Source organism: Labrus bergylta, chromosome 10, assembly GCF_963930695.1.
Source record: "Labrus bergylta chromosome 10, fLabBer1.1, whole genome shotgun sequence".
In the NCBI taxonomy this organism is placed as follows: domain Eukaryota; kingdom Metazoa; phylum Chordata; class Actinopteri; order Labriformes; family Labridae; genus Labrus; species Labrus bergylta.
Genome location: NC_089204.1, coordinates 18319062 through 18340762, shown reverse-complemented (window position 1 = coordinate 18340762; position 21701 = coordinate 18319062). Strand labels below are relative to the sequence as shown.

The 21701-nt window shown below is 41.2% G+C and overlaps 1 protein-coding gene across 7 annotated transcripts in view; it reads left to right on the top strand.

The window, feature by feature from the left end:
* Positions 1-21701, top strand: part of akt3a (v-akt murine thymoma viral oncogene homolog 3a) — a 59803-nt gene that overhangs the window by 28756 nt on the left and 9346 nt on the right. For all 7 annotated transcript variants that reach the window (XR_010667006.1, XR_010667004.1, XR_010667007.1 and 4 more), the window contains 8 exons: positions 3957-4082; positions 8041-8152; positions 11092-11236; positions 12101-12232; positions 12420-12485; positions 13233-13301; positions 15260-15382; positions 16164-16292. Coding sequence is in view for 3 of the 7 variants with exons in the window: in XM_065959302.1 (XP_065815374.1) it covers positions 3957-4082; positions 8041-8152; positions 11092-11236; positions 12101-12232; positions 12420-12485; positions 13233-13301; positions 15260-15382; positions 16164-16292 (902 nt within the window). In the remaining 4 variants the exon portion in view is untranslated. The remainder of the gene's footprint in view (positions 1-3956; positions 4083-8040; positions 8153-11091; positions 11237-12100; positions 12233-12419; positions 12486-13232; positions 13302-15259; positions 15383-16163; positions 16293-21701) is intronic.

Below are 21701 nucleotides of genomic sequence, written 5' to 3'. Positions count from 1 at the left end.
AGACAGAGAGATGGAGAGAGAAAGTAAAGTTTGTGCAAGTGCGTCTCATTTCTCTTCTCCCGGCTGAGGTTCAGCCTTACTATTTGTACCTATCTCATTTATCCTCTCCGCATTCCTCTCTCTCATTCTCTACCTTTTCCCCCTCTGTCCTGAAATGAATGGTTAATCAGTCTGCTAATTGAGTGGCAGTTAGTCGGTGTGTTGTTGTAATTGTCCAATCAGAAAGCTTGGAACGGACACAGTCACAGCTGATTCATCTCTGTCTCTAACTGCTTAATCCACAAGCTGCAACTGGAGGATGTGCCAGCAAGATTTATGACTTCTAGAAGATTTCAAAATAACTTTTAAAGGAAGTCTAGTTTTCTTCTCAGTCCTGAATTTGTTGCCTATACATAAAAAGCACATAACAAGGTCATGAGGGGTAGAGACTTGGAAGATTTTGCCACCTTAACTTGGGTTTTTGCTTTTAATAGACCCATTTTTAGGCAAACATTTGACAAAGGCAATACTTTAGGTGTGTCCTTAAATGTTTACTATTTTAAACTAAAAGAAACTCTTTAGAAATCTGTGTTTTTTACACATTCGGCACAGATGTTAAATACACTTCAAAACATATTATGTTATCCACCTAAATGCCTTCTTTTTGTTACATCTTTCAGATCACCCTCGTTGTCATGTTCTTCTGATATCCCGTCGTTCTAACAAGAAACAACAGACTCCTGTTGTCTTAAGGGCTGTGTAGTGTAGTTTTTACTAATTGGCCTTAAGGGAAAAGTAAAGTTGTGCAGAGAACTAAATGAAACTGAAGTGAGTAGTCCGAGAGAGATGGTGTGGGAAGGAGACCGGCTGTTCTGTTCTCTCCAGCAGTCCAAACTAGAGACATGTGGCTCCCCAGACAAGCTGTCCAGAGTGGGAGAGCTCGCTGGACTCATTACAGGCAGGGCCAAGACGGGATAGCTTGACAGAACACCATTGGATCATTCGGAGGATTGGAACAGTTGAAACTGAATTGTGCTGGGGTGTGTGCGTGCATGTGTGTCTGTGCGCATGCCTGTGTTTGTTTGGAACGCCATGTGTGGACAACTGTCCATCTCCTCTCTCCGTCTGTGCCACCCCTGGCTGCCCCCTCCCCCGCCCCCCAGTGGACGTCTACACACACTCACACAAACACAGACACTCACACATATACACACTGTCTCGCCTGGCCAGAAGGATTGCTTAAATGTTTTCAGTTGTACTGGACAGCTGAGCGGTGAAGTGGCCAACCACAGGCTTCCATTGGTTGGACACTTCATCTAGAAACTGACTCAGAGAAATGACTGGACTTGGACCAGCAAGCCAGTCATCACTGCCAGTTTATAATAGTTTTATCAGTTTAACTTTCTGTTTATGCTCATCCATTTTGTCAGTCAATACATCTCCTCCTCCCGTCCACTGTGAAGGTAAAAAGGTTGTCCTGAGATGGTTCTTACAGATACTAAACACAATTACAGGAACAGCTGTACAATACTGAAATCAAGTTCACCAACACCTCAAACTACTGCCTGAAACAATTTTGAGAAGTTAAGTCTCGAGAGTTTTGTCACAATATTTGCAAACCCTTACTATAATCCACGTTTTATATAGTTATTATTGTCTTTCACCATACAGATTTAAATATATTGTGTCTGTCCTCTGCTGTGTATAAAAACTGAATTTATTATCAGTAGATTTGTTAATGATCAAACATTTCTATTTTCATTAATGGAGATACATACATTCATCTTCTTTTCCCCCTCCAATGAACTCCTTCCTCTCTGTTTGACACATGGGTACAAAATCAAGAAATAATGACATTAATAATGGACATATGAAGTAAAAAAAAAAAAAAAAAAAAAAGAGAAAAGGAGCAAAACAAATAAATCAAAGCAACAAAATGTTTATGTGCTTACAAAGCAGATCAAATATTTTACAAGCAATGAACAACTGAATACTGCCTTACACAACGTGTCTTTAAACTCTCCTTCACACCTTTGGTTTGAGGTTTTGTAGAGTTTGTAATTTGTTAAAATTAATTCTCTGAAAGACAGGAAAAACCCCAAAATCACACCAAAGATGTTGAACTACTACAGTAGCATGCAAACCTATTTTCTCGTTTTAAATGCACACTGTTTCATCATAATTCCTTTCATCTTAACATTTTCATTTTTTGGGCTTTTTATTTTTCAGAAATGTGTTCCTTCCTCTTCCTCTTATGCCTCCCCCCCTTCCCTACTCCCACCCCTCCCATCCAGTCCCTCTCACAGCACTCTGTTTATCAGTATCGAGTCCTCCAAAGAAGATGCTTTGTTTCTGAGAGAACAGAAGAAGAAACGGGAGTGGAGGGTAGAGTGGGTGGATTTGTGAGAAAGAGGAAAATAGAGACTGATAGAGGAAAGGTGTGATCTGGCAATCCTTGTGAAGCACCGGAACCCAACAGCTTTTTCTTTTCTGTCTATCTGTGTCTCCCTCTGTTCCTGTGTGGTGGTTCAAATCAGCTGCTACCCCCAATCACCACACATCACAGACACACACACCTCTACTACCAGCACCACCAAGAGGTACCGGCAGGCCCCGCAGTCGCACGGTCCCTTCGGCGGAGCAGGTGTTTTTCTGCGACGTGTTAACGAGCACGGCCTGCTGTCATTTCCGCTTTAAATGGATGTCATAAATAGAACACACACACATAACACACGCAGCCTAGCCTCATCTCCTAGCGAAATAGCCTAAGAAAGGTGATCAGAGCTGTTACCGAGCACTGTGTGGAAAGGTGTGTGTGTGTGTGTGTGTGTGTGTGTGTGTGTGTGTGTGTGTGTGTGTGTGTGTGTGTGCATATTTGCATTTTTGTTTTTCAGTCTTCACAAGGTGCCAATGTGTGTATATGTCTGAGTGCATGTCAAGGAATTACCGGTTGATTAAAAGAGGTTGAGATGTAAGGAACATTTGTGCCCTTCTGTGCTTATTTCAGTCGAAAGAGAAAGTGAAATGTTTACACAGGCTTTGTAAGTGTTGAGATTGTCACTTTCTTTCAGCAGAGTCGTGCGTCTCAGTATTGCTTTAGCACCTTTGTGCATGTGTGCAGTTTCATCCCAATATTGGTACTCATTGTTCTTTCCTACTAAGTGTGAACCAACACACGCGTATACTGTAATCCGTGTGCACATCTACTGTTTCCAGTAGGTGTTATCTGCCTCTGTGGTGTGGAAATGTTTGACACTCATGTAATCCTGCAGCGGGTCATCTGATAAAGCTGTGGTGCCACCTTTGTGCCAGTCTGTGCCAGCCAGTTGGGTAATACTCTGCCACCAGCTGCTCAGCAGATGTTATTTTTTCACTGCGGTCTAAGACGTGTCATTTTGTATGTGTAATCTTATCTCATCTCATGTCATCTGCTCTCATCATATCGCATCCCTCCTTCCATCTTATTCCTTTCCTGGCGACCATCGGTTTGTGCACAAGTGTTCATGTGTATATGTGCGCTTGTGTGTGTTAGCTAGAAAGGTCATCACCTCGACACCTGCCCATGTATCAGCCAGATGATGTTTCTGGCAGAGACAGTTTGGTTGTTGTGTGGTAAACATGTTTTTGTCATTTTTTACATGATAATCCGATCTGAATCTGGCAAGCATTATGGGAGTCATAGAGCTGCTGTGTGTATGTGTGTGTGTGTGTGTGTGTCTATGTATACTAGATTGTGTACAACATGTGTGTGATTCACTTTGGATAGATGAGAGTTGAGCAGGCAGACTTATCATCTGTCAAGGGAATAAAATCTGTTATTAATATCATCATCATTACTGATATGTATTAATATTATATCATCATCATAATCACCATTAACACTTTTTGCGGTGTTCCCTTAAAATCACCATTTTCTGTTGAATAAACACATTTGACTTACATTTGCCTCCCTGTCTTTGTGTCCATCTTATTTTCAGGTGAATACATAAAGAACTGGCGGCCACGTTACTTCCTGCTGAAGACAGACGGCTCTTTCATCGGCTACAAAGAGAAACCTCAGGACGCAGACCTGCCCTACCCCCTAAATAACTTCTCTGTAGCAAGTATGTCACCTGCCATACATATATCAAAATCAACTACCCCTAATCCTCCTGTATCTGTATCTGCATCAATGTATGTGTACAGAACCACAATGTTAAGTTGGAAAGTCCACTCATGTCTGGTTATAGTTCCCAATCTTGGCAGCAGATTTTAGTTAGCTGGTGCCCTTAATGGTGATTCATTAGGTTTTATCTTGATCATTATTATGTAGTTCAGGGACAAGCAAGTACCTGCCTATTTTTGGTATACACGGCACAAATGTACTCTGCACACTTCTATGGTGTGTCATCAATAATAGTGATGATGATAGTACTGGAACACCTGCTGTATTTAACCCCTGCAGGGAGCATATCTGTTGGGAGGAAAACATTTTTCAGTGGTTTCAGTCCTGTTGTTCTTCTTTAGGATACTTGAGCAGAGATTTGAACCCATATCTTCAGTTGATAAAGATATATTAGCCTTTGATCTCTTGGTGATTTATTTAGTGCTGTTTCAAAACACTTCTGTCTTGTAAAGTACTTACTAAAATGTTCACGTGCCTTCATCACAGGGAGTCACAGTTAAATGGCACAACAGTTTTATTGCATCAGCTGTGTCAGGATGTGTCAAAGCACCTTGTCATTCATCAGACTTCACAGCATCACTGTGCTTTACAGAATTCACTGAAGGCTCTAATTAACCATTTATCAGTATATCATCTGTCTGCACCTGGTTAACAAGCTCTGTATCGTCATTGACATGTTTAATTAACCAGCTAATGAGTTAACAAGATTAATTTTAATGTATCTCAGTCTCATTACGACCACAATCACCCCTCATTGTTCATTCATAAATGCAAATTGGCAGTTAAACTTTCCAGGTGTTCAAACTGCTGGGTTTAAAATGGTTCAGCCTTAAACAGTGTCCCATAATGACTCTAACCCACTCACAGGATGGTCTTTGACATTAAATCTGACCGGCTAAAGCTAACAGCAACATGACACTTCAGGCAAAATCAACTCAATTGTGTTTTTTATTCTCTTTATGGGTTTAATATGATATACTCAGTCTACAGATTCAGACCTAACATTCAGATGTGACATTAAAATATGTCAATAATAAAAGAGGTAATAATTATTTTGTAATATAAAGCTTTGTGACAAGGTGTTGATTATCCAAGACATGATAATCCTGTTTGGGCTGCAAGACCCAAAGTGAAATTATGATTTTGTTACTCTGTCAATAGAAACAATGTGAACACATACAGTATGCAAATCTGTCAACATCTGCCTTAAAGTACAAAGCCAGGTTAGGGGAAATTTGATCACTTATTAAATAGTCTTACCATCAATTTTATACAATATAGTTAAGGCATTGTTGAACTCTTATGATTGCTTATATTTGAAAAAGTAAACATGATCTAGTTTGATTATAGGACAATTGAAAAGAACAATGTCATATTGTTACAGCTGCATCCACCTTTGTGCTGGACAGATAAAAACACTATTCAGTATACGATACAGCATACGTCGCTTAATTACTAAACGAATACATGTTGTTAAGTTGTATACTCTATTACATGTTCATTAATATGAATTTACTAAACATAATCTGATTGGTGGTAAACTGGTGTTCACAACTTGGCACAAGGCCTGATGCAGATGTCGACGTATTTACTTGCATGTTTTCAGAGTTAATGATGTAATGCTGCACATCAGTTGTCCTGTTGTTGACTTGCCATCAGTGATGGGTATTTCATTGATTTATAATCAATTAGCTAGATAGGAATATAGTGCATAGGTGGTACAAGTTAACCCTTTTATAAGTTTAAGTTGACTAGCTTTGTGAAAGATATCTGCAGAATAGTGTTGTGAGGGCTGTTGGTGGCAGGGATGAGGGTTAGTAATAAGTGAGAATGCGGACTAAAGCAGTTAAATGATCAATGGTAGAATCCACCCTTCACAGAAATAGCGTAAGAGAAGACAGAGATGGATGGATGATTAGGGTGGAGAGAAACAGAAGAGACATAGAGATGGAGGGATTTGTGTGTTAGACTTTCGTAGAAATATGGGGAAAAGAAAGGAGGGGGGAGAGGAGGATCATCAGTGCTGAACAGACAGGGAGGAGGAGATGAAGACAGGATCGGAGGAATGAGGAAAAAGAGGGGAGAGGAAAATAGTTTGTGAAGAGGACAAGCCAGGCCATACATCCGGCCCGGCTGCTTGGCACAGCACTGGCATTGCCACATCTGTTGCCCAAAGCTGGGAGGCCAGGTGGCGTGTGTGTCTACATGTGTGTGTGTGTGTGTATACTCCTATGTGTGTGTGTGTTTGTTTATGTGTGTGTGTGAGTGTTTATGTGTGCATGAACAGCAGAAGTGGTCAGATGGAACAGAGATGGTACAGCCCTGTTCCCTGCAGAGGGACTCATACATACAAGCCTGTCGCTCTATCTCTCTCTCACTCACTCACTCGCTCACTCACACACACACACACACACACACACACACACACACACACACACACACACAGAAGCATGAACTCACATTCACTCACTGAACTGCCACAAAGATTTCACAATTGCCTGCTGTGGCAAACAACCCATTTTCAGCTAACAGTTAAACTTCAATATCACTTTAGCATGTGTGTGTGTGTGTGTGTGTGTGTGTGTGTGTGGGTGTGAGTTTATGTGTGTGTCCATGTGTGGATGTGAGTGTTTATTTGACATCAACCATAGCATGACCTTGTGTCTGGCAGCACAGCATGCAATGTTCACAAGCCAGGTAGAAAGTTATATGTGTGTGTGTGTGTGAGTGTTTGAATTTACATTAAAACTGTGCAGCGAGTACGACCCAAGCCGTGTTGTCATTAACCTTCCTGTCTAAATTTAGGCTGAGCCGTGACGTGCTGTGCTGTACCACTCTTAAACAGAAAGTAATTGGAAGAATGTGTAGGCCGAGGACGAGAGGAGGGAAGAGGAGAGGAACATAGTGGAGGACAGATGAGGGTGAGGAGAAAATGGCGGGAGACAACAGGAGAACAGGAGGGAGGTGAAAACAGGAGAAGGAGAACAGAGGCTGATTTATGTTTAACAAATAAGAAGTGGGCAAGATGAGGGGTCAGAAGATGGATCATTATGTTCTTTTACAACAGCTCTTGTCCCCCATAAGCAGAGACACTGCTGAGGGACAATGAAGATGCATTCCTTCCCACAGCCATCTCACAGCCCCATCTGGCTTTGTGTGCGTACTTTTCTGCGTTTGTGTACTGTATTATGCATTTGTGTAATAACGGCCTACTGTATTTCCCATTTCCACAGAAAAGTGTCACTCCAGATTTTCACCAGATGCGTATGTGCTGCAACAAATAATGTCCCTTGGCACAAGAAAGCACCTTCATTATAAGCATCAGTGTTTGACGTTATTGAGATCAGTCTAGATCAGTCTATATGTATTTAAGAAACCAGGATGCTTAGATTCAGCTGCTATAAACCAAATATCTTTACGATGTAGTCTAAACAAGAACTTTGTCATCTTGGTCTTTCAACATTTCTCAGAACTGTCTGATATTTTAAAGATACAAACTACTAATCAACTAATCAAGGTAATTGACAGATCACTCCAAAATAACAATAATTGCCACTTTCAGACCTAAATTGAACCAACAGGCATAATACAAGGACCCTGAATTGAGCATTTCATCTTTTATAAATCTGTGCTTTTCCTACTTTGACACGTAAAAGAGGACAGAAAAAGGTATTGTAAGAGGGCTTGCGGCAATGCATTCAAACCAAATTGAAAATTTACTTGAGGGAAGAGAAGACAGTGATTTACAAAATTCTAATAAGATTGCAGTTCATATGAAGCCACAAGATATCAGCTCATCAGTGCAAAACCAAACCACATTAGAGCTTTCAACTGTAAAGACATTGTTGTTACTGTACATTAATCGCAACACTAAACCTCTGGCTGTCTGTTTTCAGAATGTCAGCTTATGAAAACAGAGAGGCCGAAGCCAAACACCTTCATTATACGCTGCCTCCAGTGGACCACTGTCATAGAGAGGACCTTTCACGTGGACTCGCCTGATGAGAGGTCAGTTTTTTTTAATGGTCCACAGCATTCACCTGTCTTCAAGTCGTTGCTGGTCAGTAAAAAAGTAAATACTGTATTTCAATAACAGTGTTTTCTAACTCCATCCGATGTGAGCTAGAATCATAAAAAGCAGTAGACACACTGTGCCTGGGTTTGCCAAACTAGAATTTATGTATGTATTAAGGAAGAATATTGAAAGACTATGTTCAAGTTCTGCTCAAGTCAAAGAAAGTAAAATAACTTGTAAGCTTTAAAAATACCATGACACTAGGCTATACATTGATAAAACATACTTAATCCAGATATAGAAATGATTTGGATAAAAGTGTCATCAAGGGCAGAGGCATGTTTGAGGAGGTGTGTACTGTAAAGAGTCTATGTGTATTTTTGGTGTGTGTGTCTGAGGGAAAGAGAGAGGGTGAGAGAGACCGAGTGGAAAGGAGACCTTTCAAGTAGCGTTGGCATAAATTCTCCAGCTGCTCAGTTCCTTTCTGAGGAGCTGAGGTGTTTATCTCCAGAAAATGAACAGCTTTGCCCAGAAGACCACAGATGCTTCTGTGCATCCTTTGAGTTTGTGTGTTTTTTTATGTGTGTGTGAGTGCTACAGCTGTCTGTCCAACTCTGTCTTTGTTATATTGCTTTATAATAGTTTTGCCTCTACACAACAAAAAAACATTTAGAAGTTTACGTACAGTAAATAACTTTAAATTGATTTTTTTTAAATATGTTTTAAAGAATATGCAGATCTATATTTTGAACGCTCCAGATGTGTGCTCACTGTGGAACTGTGTGCATCATTAAAGTTTAAAAATCTTCAAAAGAAGTATGTTTGCCACAACTGGGTGTCTGTTCTTCTGTGTGTTTGTGTTGTGTGTGTGTGTGTGTGTGTGTGTTACTGTAACTGTTATACTGTACCAGAGCTGGCAGAGCTCCAGCTACCACAGTCCCAGCCGTGAGCAGGGAGGGTGGCACGTGTTGGCAAGGCGCCCGACTGTAGGCAGGCCCATTATCTCTCATTAGCAAAAAAAAAAAAAAAAAAAACCTCATTATACAAAAAACATTGAAACCAAGAGAGGGAGCATTTATCTGCCGCCTGACCTTGAGAGAGTTCCCATTGCTTTTCATGTAGCTACACGCACACACACACACACATCATGGGTGCCACAAATTGAGTGCTCCATTGTTGTACGAGGAGTGTAACTTGAGTTTGCCCTTGTTTTGCTGTGTGTAGGTTAGGCTCAGAAGTCTTTGCAGTAGAAAGGGATTCAGATCTTAAAAAACACAAACACACACTGCTCTGTTTAAGTTCAGATGGATGTTCTTCCAGATCCCTCAAGGAAACATATGGGCATCTAACTCAAAACAAAACAAAAGACACCAGGGTGATCGTTTGGGAGTCAAACAGGTTTCATTATTATGATCTCCTCACAGCTTACACTGGGTAAGTGTATTTGAAAGGGAGCACTTGTAAATCCTCACTTGCTTCTCCAGAGTCCCGAGGATTTCTGAATATTTGAATATCATCTTTGGTTCACCTCAGTTCAAGCTCTGCAGTGTTTTATGCTAACATGTAGCCCCTGCATGTAGCACAAGATTAAGACTGTTTGAGTGAAGATCAGTGGGGAACTAAATCAAAGAAGAACTCCTATCTTAGCCCACTTTTGACTTTAGGCAAAAAGATTTTCACTTTGTGTTCAAAAACGTAACCTTATATTGATCAAATAAAGTCGATAAATGTTGCTAAAATAAACTCAAGGGGATTTACAATTATAAACTCAATAAAAGTCTCTCCTCTCCTCTCCTCTCCGTGCAGAGGGATGCTCTGCACTGTATATAAGCATTCAATTATATTCATCATCATTAAGGAGTTAACATTTCTACACATCCTGATGCATGGCTGGCCTTCTGCTACATATGATGACCACACACATACACACAAGCACTTGAGCACACACATTCACACAGATTTTATCTCAACAGATGTTGAACAACACCGCTAATGGAAAGTCAATGGGGAGGAACAATGTTACCAAACAACACTGCATTGTTCCATCTAATACATGGGTGTGTGTTTGTGCTCACACTAGCTCATCCTCATCACACACACACTTTCTCACACATGCACAGACTGGTAGGCATTAGTTCTGCTCCATGATCATTGCTCATTTGGTTGATTCTCTAGTTGACCATGTTTCCTCTCTGTTAAACAAAAAGGTGTTTATGTTAATTGAAAACATTTTAGTGCCTTTAAATACCTGCTTCATTAAGTGTACCAGACATCCCATTGGACAGTTTATGGCCAGTTTGAATTTTGACACACAGCCCTTTGAAACCTTTTGGTATAATCAGTATTGAGTCTGTATCTGGATAATATGTTGATTTAATGAGTAACAGCATTATGACTAGGACTGCAGGTAATTGTTATACTGATTCTTTAATTATAAAGACTACGTTCTACACTTTCTCTTTATTAAGTACCACAATTGTCACTTTTGGAACTGGTTTGGAACTGTGTTTTTAAAATGTTTTGACTTCAAAGTCCATGTCAATTCTCAAGTAATCATTTGTTCAGTAAAATGCCCGAAAGTACTGTAAGACCCTTTTATATTTTCCCTGAGGCCGAAGCGACATAATTTTGTCCCAAGTTAAACCCCCCTAAAGTTTTTGAATTACCATAATCGCTAAAAAAATGAAAAAATCTTACTTAGAAGCTGGAACCTGTTTTTTATTTATGTTTTGTTTGGTTTTGCTCATAAAGTCTTTAAGTTGGGGCGCCTGATAGCCTAGTTATTGGAATTATAAGTTGATAATGTAACAGTTGCCAAACACAATATCAAACAACTTACTGTTTCATGTGTAACCATGACTATGCTAACATCAAAGAAATCTGTATCTAAAGTTAGTTTATATTTTTGTCCTGTTTTGTGTTGTGAACTCAGAGATGAGTGGACGGAGGCCATCCAGATGGTGGCTGACAAGCTGCAGAGACAAGAGGAGGAAAGGATCCAGTGCAGCCCCACCTCCAACATCGACAACATGGTCGAGGAGGAGATGGACATCTCCACTACACACCACAAACGAAAGGTGACACACAGCAACAGACACTCACTCAGACACACAAACACATACTTGCTCTAACAGACTGAACACAAAATATGTATTTGCTGCTGTACAATAAGTGTTGATTGTCATGTAATAGGTGACCACCTTTTGACTACCTTCCTTTTGGAAATGGTCTTCACAGAGAAGCTCTGTGTTAGCACTGAATCGCCCCTGGAACAACCAGGACTGTTAAGTGTTTTACGTAATTTAAAGAGCTCTGGAAAGTAAAAGTAGTCGTACAAAATGACTTCTGTAATTGTAGTTTGTGTCACAGTTGTATGATACAAGTGGATTTAATGCACAGTACAATACACAAATTAACCACACAACCTAAAGTAAACTTAGATCCCCTTACAGTGCATTATATCCCATAATACAAAGGTTTTGAATGATGTAACTCTGGGTCAGTACATTGATGTCAGAAATATCAGGTGGTCAGGGGGAGGTTCACACCTGACTGTGTTTTAGATAAAAAATGATTGGACCATGGAGAGTGACAGGTGCCATTCAACAGGCACAGTAAAACAATTCACTTAATTAACTTTATTTTGTAAAATATTCCATGTTGTAAATTGAATTATATGAAGGCTGCTTATGGTAAAATATAATATTAAAAAATGTTTTTTTATTTTCTTTTTGTTAGTTCGAAAATGTGTTTTTTAAAACATGATAATGTTCCTCCAAGAAAGCTATTGGACAAGGTTTTGCTTGTCAATTTCAGGCACTGCATTGGCAATAGGTTAAAATGATACAGCTAAACTGTTGGTGACATAAGGCAATAACAGGAACCAATAAACCTGAAGCATGGATGAATCCCTGACATCAATCTTCTTTTTATATCTTTAGACAATGAGTGACTTTGATTACTTGAAGCTTCTCGGGAAGGGAACCTTCGGCAAAGTGATTCTTGTCCGAGAAAAGGCGAGCGGGAAGTACTACGCAATGAAAATCCTCAAAAAAGAAGTCATCATAGCCAAGGTTAGTACAGAGGCTGTTCATCTGTTGGTCAACTTTTATATCCAAGTTTTCTTTTCTCACTACTTTCAATTGTTAATCCAGTGTTTGCTGTCATTATCTTGTGTATTTAATGCATTTCATGGAGTTCTCTTCAGCTGCCATCTCATGTATTTGTTTAAATGAAAATGTTTTTACCCTCTCTGTGCAGGATGAAGTGGCTCACACACTCACAGAGAGCAGAGTGCTTAAAAACACCAGACACCCCTTTCTCACTGTAAGTACCTCATGTACACAAAACACACACTGTTTAAATTTAGACTTATTTATGTATGCAAATTAACTGACATATGCAGAAGTGAATGCCACATGCACATGCACGTACACACACACACATACACACACACACACACACACACACACACACACACACACACACACACACACACACACACACACACACACACACACACACACACACACAAACTCACACAGCATATTGATCCCATACATAACTAAGTCTCTTGAGGCTAATTATGAGTGTGGAACCATATTGTTCTACATTAACGGGTGCATCTGTTAACTATACACTTAGCCTTTGATGTAAACATCCACACCTTAGCAGCTACTCATTTTTATTACACAATATTCATACACACACTGTTGTGAGAGCAATCACAGTTCATATTTGAGTTTACCCGTGTTGCACCTGCAGCCACAAAGAGATACCGAGCAACTGTTCTTTTGTTTAGCAGCTTTCTCCCTCCAAAGAAAAACACACAAACCTTCATTCTTTGAAAGAGTAAAGACAGACATAAATGATCATGTTTTGTTCCTCCTGCTGTTTTAACTAGAAAGGACCAGACCTCTGGCTAGTACTGTAAGATTGAATACATGTGACAGCACGATTGCAAGTTCACAATTAGACAGAATGACAGGCATAAAAATCAATGGACTGAAAAGGTGATACAACTATTTAGACACAAATATCTGTCTATGTTCATGTGTGTGCTTCTCTTTGCAGTCACTGAAGTATTCATTCCAGACAAAAGACCGCCTCTGTTTCGTTATGGAGTATGTGAACGGAGGAGAAGTAAGACACACACACACACACACACACACACAGATGTCTTTGGAGAACTACTTGTAAATACCAGTTAAACCACAGTCTCACCTCACTAACTGACAGCTGAGTAGCTTTTGAACAGAATTGATTAGCAGGGAATAGTTGTTTTTTTTGTCTGGGACTTTACAAGATTTTTTAAAACTGCCCATTGTTTTAGATACCAGTGTTAAACATAAACCAAAGGAGCAGCCCGTTCTGAAATTTTCAGGAGTGCAAATGGCTACAGGTTTATACAGTTTTTTCACAATTACATTTGATTGGCGATGTGTGATTTTGCAACAGCAATTCAGCAAAAGAATTATGAAACGTGCAAAGACTCAAAGAGCTGATAAAGTTTGACTGTTCGATTGCTGTGTAACACATTTAATTTGCCAACCAACTGGCCTCTGGCTCGCTTCCTCGTCTCTCTTTCCTGTTCCATCCGTCTCCTGCTCGTGTCTATTTATGAACACACCTATGGGGCAGATATAGCCAGAATGACAGTCGGAGATGAAATGAGTTTGGATTCCACCACTTCTCCACTTCTCAGATTTTTAATCGGGCAGTTTTTTGCAATCTTGGTTCATTCCCTCAGTGTAACTGTCACCTGCTCCCCTCCCAGTTAGTTAGGAAGTTCAGCCAGTGCCAGGCCTGAGCACACGTACACACACACACACACACACACACACACACACACACACACACACACACACACACACACACACACACACACACACTCACACGTACACACACACTAAACTCAAGCAGACACACGCTTACTTAGAGCAACACACACATCAACATTTTCTCTCAGTGGACAAATTGTGACCAAAGATGCCTCACATACAGTCACACACACACATATGTACACACATACACAACCCATTACAAACCTGCCACAGTCACAGCTGCCAGTACACTGATGAAGGCCCACCTGTCGTGTTACCCCGTCTCACCACAACCCCCACCACACACACACACACACACACACACACACATTACACACAGACAAAATTTGAGCAAGGTGGTCTATGAGCATCACTCCAGCGGCCATATGCAAACCTCCCTGAGCAATTAATGGAGGGATGTGTGCCCCTTGGCCTCATGGGTAATTTGTACGACTTGACTGGTGTGCCGCAGCAGGCTGGTGTAATTTTGGTGCCACATGTGTAGCTTTGTGATAAGTTGACAACTAAGGGGCAGGGAAGGAGGGAGAAACAGAAAGAGAGAGAGAGAGAAAGAGAGAGAGACATGAAGGAATTTTGAGGTGAGCGGAAGAACAAGAAGATTGGGGAATAGCCACCTGGGAAAAAAACAACTTGTGTACTCCTTAAAGTATGAAAATGAGCTTCTTGCTCAAAAAAGATATGAGAATGTATTCAATGAAGATGGAGGCTCAAGGGGAAAGGCCAGCAAGGCCACTTTTTAGTTCTGCACTGGAGGCTGTTGGGATGGGAGAGGATAGGGAGGGGTTGGTGGTAGTGGTGCCGGCAGCGGCGGTCGGCCTGTCTTTAACTAGACTGGTGTATTGATTAAACCCTTGATTTGGCCCCCGTCACCAAACTCCATGCCAGCACTGTGCCAACCAAGCCCAGAGGGTAACGTGGAAGAGGTATGACAGTGTGTGTGTGTGCTGAGGGGGGGGGGGGGGGGGACTTCTAGATGAGGCGCCAGCTGCCGAGCGCCTCCACCCGCCTTCCACCGAGGCAACCATCCCACCCCCCACTCAACCCCATCTCCACATACACCCACAGCTCACCCTCCCCTCCGCTATCTATCATCTCAATATGGTGCGGGCAGCCAGTTTGTGTTGTGCTAATTTCCTCCAATAAATCAGTAATTATTGCTGTGCCGTCCCTGCTGTCTCTCCCCTCTCTGTCTCTCTCTCCCTCCCTCCCATCCTCTCTCCCTCTCACCCTCTCTTTGCCTCTCTCCTTCTCCCGCAGCTGTTTTTCCATTTGTCCAGAGAGCGGGTGTTCTCAGAGGAGCGCACACGCTTCTACGGCGCCGAGATTGTTTCAGCTCTTGACTACCTGCATTCAGCCAAGATTGTGTACCGGGACCTCAAGGTAAACAGAAACACAGAGTGGAGGCTGGTTGGGGGGCATGGATGAGAGTGATGAGAAGATATAGGAAAAACTTTTTTTTAAGCGCCCTTCCGCCAGGAGGAGAGAAGTAGCTCAGGACATGTAGTAATTAAAGAGAAGGACAGAGACAAGCTCACACAGACATGAAGCAGTAAAAATGCATTGGAGGTGGATGAGGGTGGGGAGGAAGGGGGTGCTGATGCCACAGAGGTAGAGAGGTAGATGGCTCTGTCTGAGAGTCTGCCTGGCAGCCTTGGCCCCGGCCCTGCTCACAGCAGCCAAGAAAACAGAAAGGAGGAAAAAGCAGATTGAGAGCGAGAAAAACACTTCAGCCATTAAAATTAAAAGGTTGAGTGGCTTCACTACATGCCTGAAGTTTATTTCCCTCCTCTGCTTAGAGTTTGTGTGTCTGCGTGTGTGTACTGCCATTATGTGGGGTGATGCAATACGTATTTCTCATCTTGTCTGTCCCTGCTCACCTCTTTAGAGTGGTGAGACCTTGACTCCACTGCACAGAGAAAGTATTTCAGTCAGTAAACAAAGCAGAAGCAGGAACGTTTTTTTGATTCTCAGTTATGAATTATGAATAATTAAAAAGTCTTCAAAAACATTTGACAAAACATCTCTTGAATTCCAGTTTCTTCAATTCTTAATTCAACCCTACACTCCGCATTGTTAGGATTACAGTTTTATATTTCACAGATTTTTTTTTATATTCTCACAGGGAAAGTTGGATCTCAGCAATTTTTGTGTTTTCTTTCAGTTGGAAAACTTGATGCTGGACAAAGACGGCCATATCAAGATCACTGACTTTGGCCTGTGCAAAGAGGGCATTACAGACGCTGCTACCATGAAGACCTTCTGTGGCACGCCAGAGTACCTGGCACCTGAGGTAACTTCTTTGTTTTGGTCTTATCTGTTTTCTATTATCTCCGGTTTTCTTGGAAATCTTATTTTCTTATTTTTCTCTCATACCTTGAACTTCTACACCCTCTTTTTTCTTATTCAAATATTATACAATAATTCTTTCATTACCCAAGTTAAGTCATGAAAAGTGTGTTTCCAATTCTTCTCAGCATAACTCTGTCCCTTCATGCTTTGATCTTCACCATCATGTACTTTTTTTTGTATAATGATTACCTATTATGTAGAAAATTAAGGGTACACCTGCAGCATACGCTTACAATTCTTAGGTCATGTTCATAATGCTTCATACTTTACTGTTTATTTTATAGCTATTTTTAAAAGTTATATTTAATGTCACACCATTTTCTACCAGAATTTTGTTTGTTTGATGCAACACATTTCCCTCGACTATCCTAGGAGAAGTAGTAAGAGACAGGAGGAGCTGCTATACGATTTTTTTTTTTTTTTTTTTGCTGTTATGTATTTTGCATTCAATTATAAATCAAAAGGCAGATTTCTTAGAATCTCTTCACTTCCCTGCCATTTCTCCATCATATGCAGGTACAATCATAAGCTGTCATGTCTGTTAGTTTGTCATGTCTGTTACCATCCGTCTAACCTAAACATTCAGCCACACTAGACACAATGATGTCCTGCTCTACCTACAGTGTATTACAGATGACATTGCAGATATCAATTTTAAAATGACATACGTTCAAGAACTATATGGTAAGTTGTGTAAATTGTGCAGATTTGCATGAGCCGACTTTCATGTACAGGCTTCAAAGTACGTGAAGGCATCTACACACATACACTTCAACCTTTAAACATGATGTGAATCCCTTACACATAATACCCTGCTTTACGTAAAGATGTTTGAAACCTTCTTTTAGTGGATTTTATGTATGTACATTTTCATTTTCAGATTTCACAGGAAGATAATTTCCATAAAATGATGATGAACTGTAAATATGCAGCTCATGCGTGTGAATGAGGGTGTTGGTTGAATTAAAGAAAGGCACAGCACCGAGCTAACACACACAAACTCACACAACTACAATCTTGTAAGAGTTTTTTTTTAATTTTGCAGTCATCCGCTGTCCAGCCATCAGCACTTCTTCACTGGAAGGCCAGCAGATCAACTGGCAAGAGTGTGTAGGACTGTGGGTGTTGTAGACCGAGCAGTGGTGATGTGGAGATGAAGGCACGAGAGTAGAAGCATAGTGTATATCCTACTTGAAAAAAGTATGGGGGACAATTTGGCCAAGCATTTTGTGCTTTTTTTTAGAGTCCCTTCCTTTGCGTGCCAAAAGCTGATTGGAAGCTGTTGGTTATTTTTCACAGGATGTGCGTCTATGTGCATTTACGTGTGTGCGCGCGTGTATGCTGTGTGTGTCATTTCAGTAGAAAGTGCGGGCTAAAGCGAGGCAGATGGCGGCAGATGGGCGAGGTTGGAGGAAGGTGCTCGGAAAAAACCTGGAAATCTACACCACCGCCGCCACCGCCACTCACCCGCCCGCACGCTCTGCTTGCCCGCCCGCGTGTAAAAATAACACAGTTTGCTCGGAGCCAAGTTTCAGAGATGCAAAGTAGCCGGGATTAAAAAGAGAAAGGGGGAGGTGGGGTTGAAGACAGAGGAAGATGAGAAAGGAGAGGAAATATATCAGGGTTACGGAAGTGAAATTCAGACAGTTACGGTGTTTGCCGTCAGTGAATAGGGCAGATGAGAAGTGAAGAAAAAAAAGGTTTGTGTCTGCTGTGCGTCTAAAGTAACTCACACATAGATACTCAGCTACACTGTACTGTAAGTCAGCTATTCTTCATCTGAATTTGAAAAACATCAGATTGAAGTGTTATTCTCCGTTTTGAGGACAGTTGAAAATAAGATTAGTGTGAGATGAATGAACAATGAGCAGTGTAAGGTCCTCTCAAAGGGATGGAACAGGATCAGAAAAAAACACATGGAGAGTGTTTTTCTCTGTTTTTTTTCATATTTTTCTCATAATTTTTGTGATTGACACATTTCAATATTTTCTTAAGTGTTATAGGGGATGGACTTGGACGATTTCCATGTATTTGTCTCTGTTTTTATTTTCTTTTTTTTGTTGTATTTATTTGACACTGTTTTGTTAGCCATTGGTTAAACATGGAAAAAATGGAACAGTGTCAACATAAATTGACTTCCACATGATGACACTCTTGAGATAGAAGGTCTCTGTGTGACACCAACAATGTGTGAGTTTGTGTTCACTGTGCCGAGTATGTGAGGTGTGTGTGTGTTGTGTGTTTGTGTTCCCTGTAGCCTGCTGGGTATCTGAGCTGGTACAGCCACAGGCTGTGTGTGCCCGTCCCAACCCATCTAGTCCTGTCCAGGCTGCCAAAACCCCGTCCCGCAAGCAGAATCTATCTGCCACATGGCTGCCCCATCAGGGACCAGGACAAGACAAGACCTTCTCCCTTACGGCTGCTTTACATCAGTGCTCGTCTCCTCACTTCTCTACTGCTGATTTATATCATTCGTAGCTTCTTAAGTCTTGTCCTATTTATTTATTTATCCTGTGTTTCTCTAAAATATACACACATAACCACACATATTGCAATGTACACAAAAACACACTCCAATGCCTCCATGCCTTGGGCTGTGGGGCAGCATTCTGGCTCTGTGTGGATTAATCTGCTCCCTGCCTGCAACCGAGCTGCCACCACTTTCTTTGGTCCCAGGACACACACACACACACACACACACACACACACACACACACACACACACACACACACACACACACACACACACACACACACACATACATCATCGCACATACTGACATGAGCATACATATACATAACCAACTGGACAGCTCTGATTATGTATTTCTGTACCTTTCTTTGGAAAGACTCGTGATCCACCCTGTTGATGAGCATCGAAAAGGAGCCTCCTTTGAATTTCAAAAGGGGGACAAGCATATACTTTGTGTGAGTGTGTGTATGTGATGTGTATGTGTGTGTCCCTCCTCAAGGTGCAGGGACTGAAACAACACCAAACGTCTCCTAGATGGCATCACTCACACAACTTTATGAATTTGAAGAGGATGGATAAATATTCCATCTGCTGTGCGTGTGTGTGTGCCTGACAGTCTCCCAGCAGTCTAAGCCAGTGTTATCCCTCCAGCCGTACCAATCAATAGTATATCTGGAGCTGGCGGCACGATGCCTTCCCCGAGCTCCTCTCTGCATCTGCCAATGGGGGTGACCGGCTTAATGCTCAAATTCACACACACATACACAGAATCACACATAAAATAGCACTCATATCTCTCTTATTCACTTCCACGCACATGTTGACTTGCACTCTCTGAAGCAGCCGCCTCCATCATTAGTAGTTAAGTGCCGAGTGTGTGAGCTTAGTCAGTTAATGACCAGCTTTCTGTGGTATTTAGCTGCTGTGGAAACTCACAGGCAGCTGTTTGTAGTTTCTTCTCACCTGGTCTCATTGAACAATCCCATTACTGTAAACATCCTTTACAGATGGAGTTGTACATGAGATCCTCATCTTTTGTTTCATCAGAAACTTAATATCAGAAAAATAAAAAGTTCCAGCCTACATTAAGAACCCTTTATTATAACTGTTAATGATAACAACTGAACTAAAACTGTTGGCTTTAAGGTGCAGGATTCCTGATCTGGGATGCTAATGATATCACTTTTGTAATACAGGGTTAGATTATGAAAAAATGTGTATCATTCATAAAGATATTCACAACTCTTAAACTAATAATTTGGATTCCTTCTCATCCTTTGACGTATTTATTTAACTTTTTTTTTACTGTGTAAAGTCTGAGCACAGTGCTTCAGGCTAAGGTAGAATTTCAAAATGCATTACATTGCATTATATTACATTATTGGATATATATTTTTGTAGTCCTATCAGTATACAATTTGGACGATGAAGCATATATTTTAATCAATCCAAGCTGTTTTTGCATCTATCAAATACGAGCATCTGGATCTGCAGAATCTCACCGTTATTACTAGCACATATTAGCTCACATAAAGTGTATTTCTGAATCTTTTCATAAAATTGCATTTGCAGATTTTTACATTTTTAAATAATTATGTAAAAAAAAAATGTTTTTATGTCACATGTTCTCATTGTGTTTGTTATTGTGTTTGTTAGCATGCACACACGTCCACTCTGCCTGGTCCATTATTAACAGTGAGTGAGATGTTATTATTATTGGCGAGATGTACAACATATGCTGTTCTGGCTGCTCTCCAGCTCTGCCTGTCTGTCTGTCAGTCACACACACACACACACACACACACACACACACACACACACACACACACACACACACACACACACACACACACACACACATTCAATCAAAGCATGCATGCACACATATACACACCATGTTAATAAGACTATAATGTAAATGAGGGCTGCAAAAACACCTTAAATACCTACCTTCCTACATCAGCGTTCTTTTCCTCTTTTTTTCCTGAGGTGAGGGAACAGGCCGTGAGAGGATGAAAGAGAAGAAACGAGCAAGGGAAGAATTGATTAGAGGACGAAGAAGGCAGGATAAGACAAGACTGAGAGAGGAGACATAAGGAGAGCAGGCAGGAAATAGAAGTAGGAAGGCAGCCCAGACACAAGACTTTGATCCGGAAGCGACTTCTTTCACAGAACCTCTTTCCCCTTCACACACTCTTTCACAACACAGCAGCTCAGAGTACAGTACCTGTGCAGGCCAGCTTGGAGGTTTGACCGGCCCTGACCCATGTTGTGGGCTGCTTATGCCTTTTCCATCCAGGGACAGTCCTCTCTGTCTCTGCCAGGAGAGCATCAGTGTGCCAGAGAGAGCTGGCAGGGACCGGAAGGGGCATCTGGTGGGCCACGCCAGCACACTGACTCCCTATACTGTAACAGGGGCCTCTGAAGACCTGCCATCCCATGATGTTTGCCTCTGTATGTGTGTGTCTGTATGTTTGGAGGGGGTCTCTGTCTACACCTCAGTCTTTGTTATCTTTGCAGACACTGTTCATCTCTGAAAAGTTTAATTTTTGTTTTTTATTCTTGAGCAGAAGGCTGCCCCAGTTTTTTCCCCTTGTCAATCTGTCTTTTCACTGAATACAGAGGACAGTGTCAATAAAATTAATGCTGATGGTTCTATATAATGAAAAGTCTACAATTTTGAATATGTATTATTGTTGTTCCAAATTGCCTACATTCTCTAGCTGTGGAAAATGCTACTTTTAGCCTTTTATTCTTTAATATTTCCTCCACGCAAATGTTCGTCATGCCCTGCCTCGACATGCGTTGCGCGCAATGGTTCCTTTCCCTTTTGCTCAGCGCGCACTGCGTCCTATCTGAAGGACCCTTTGCCTGTGG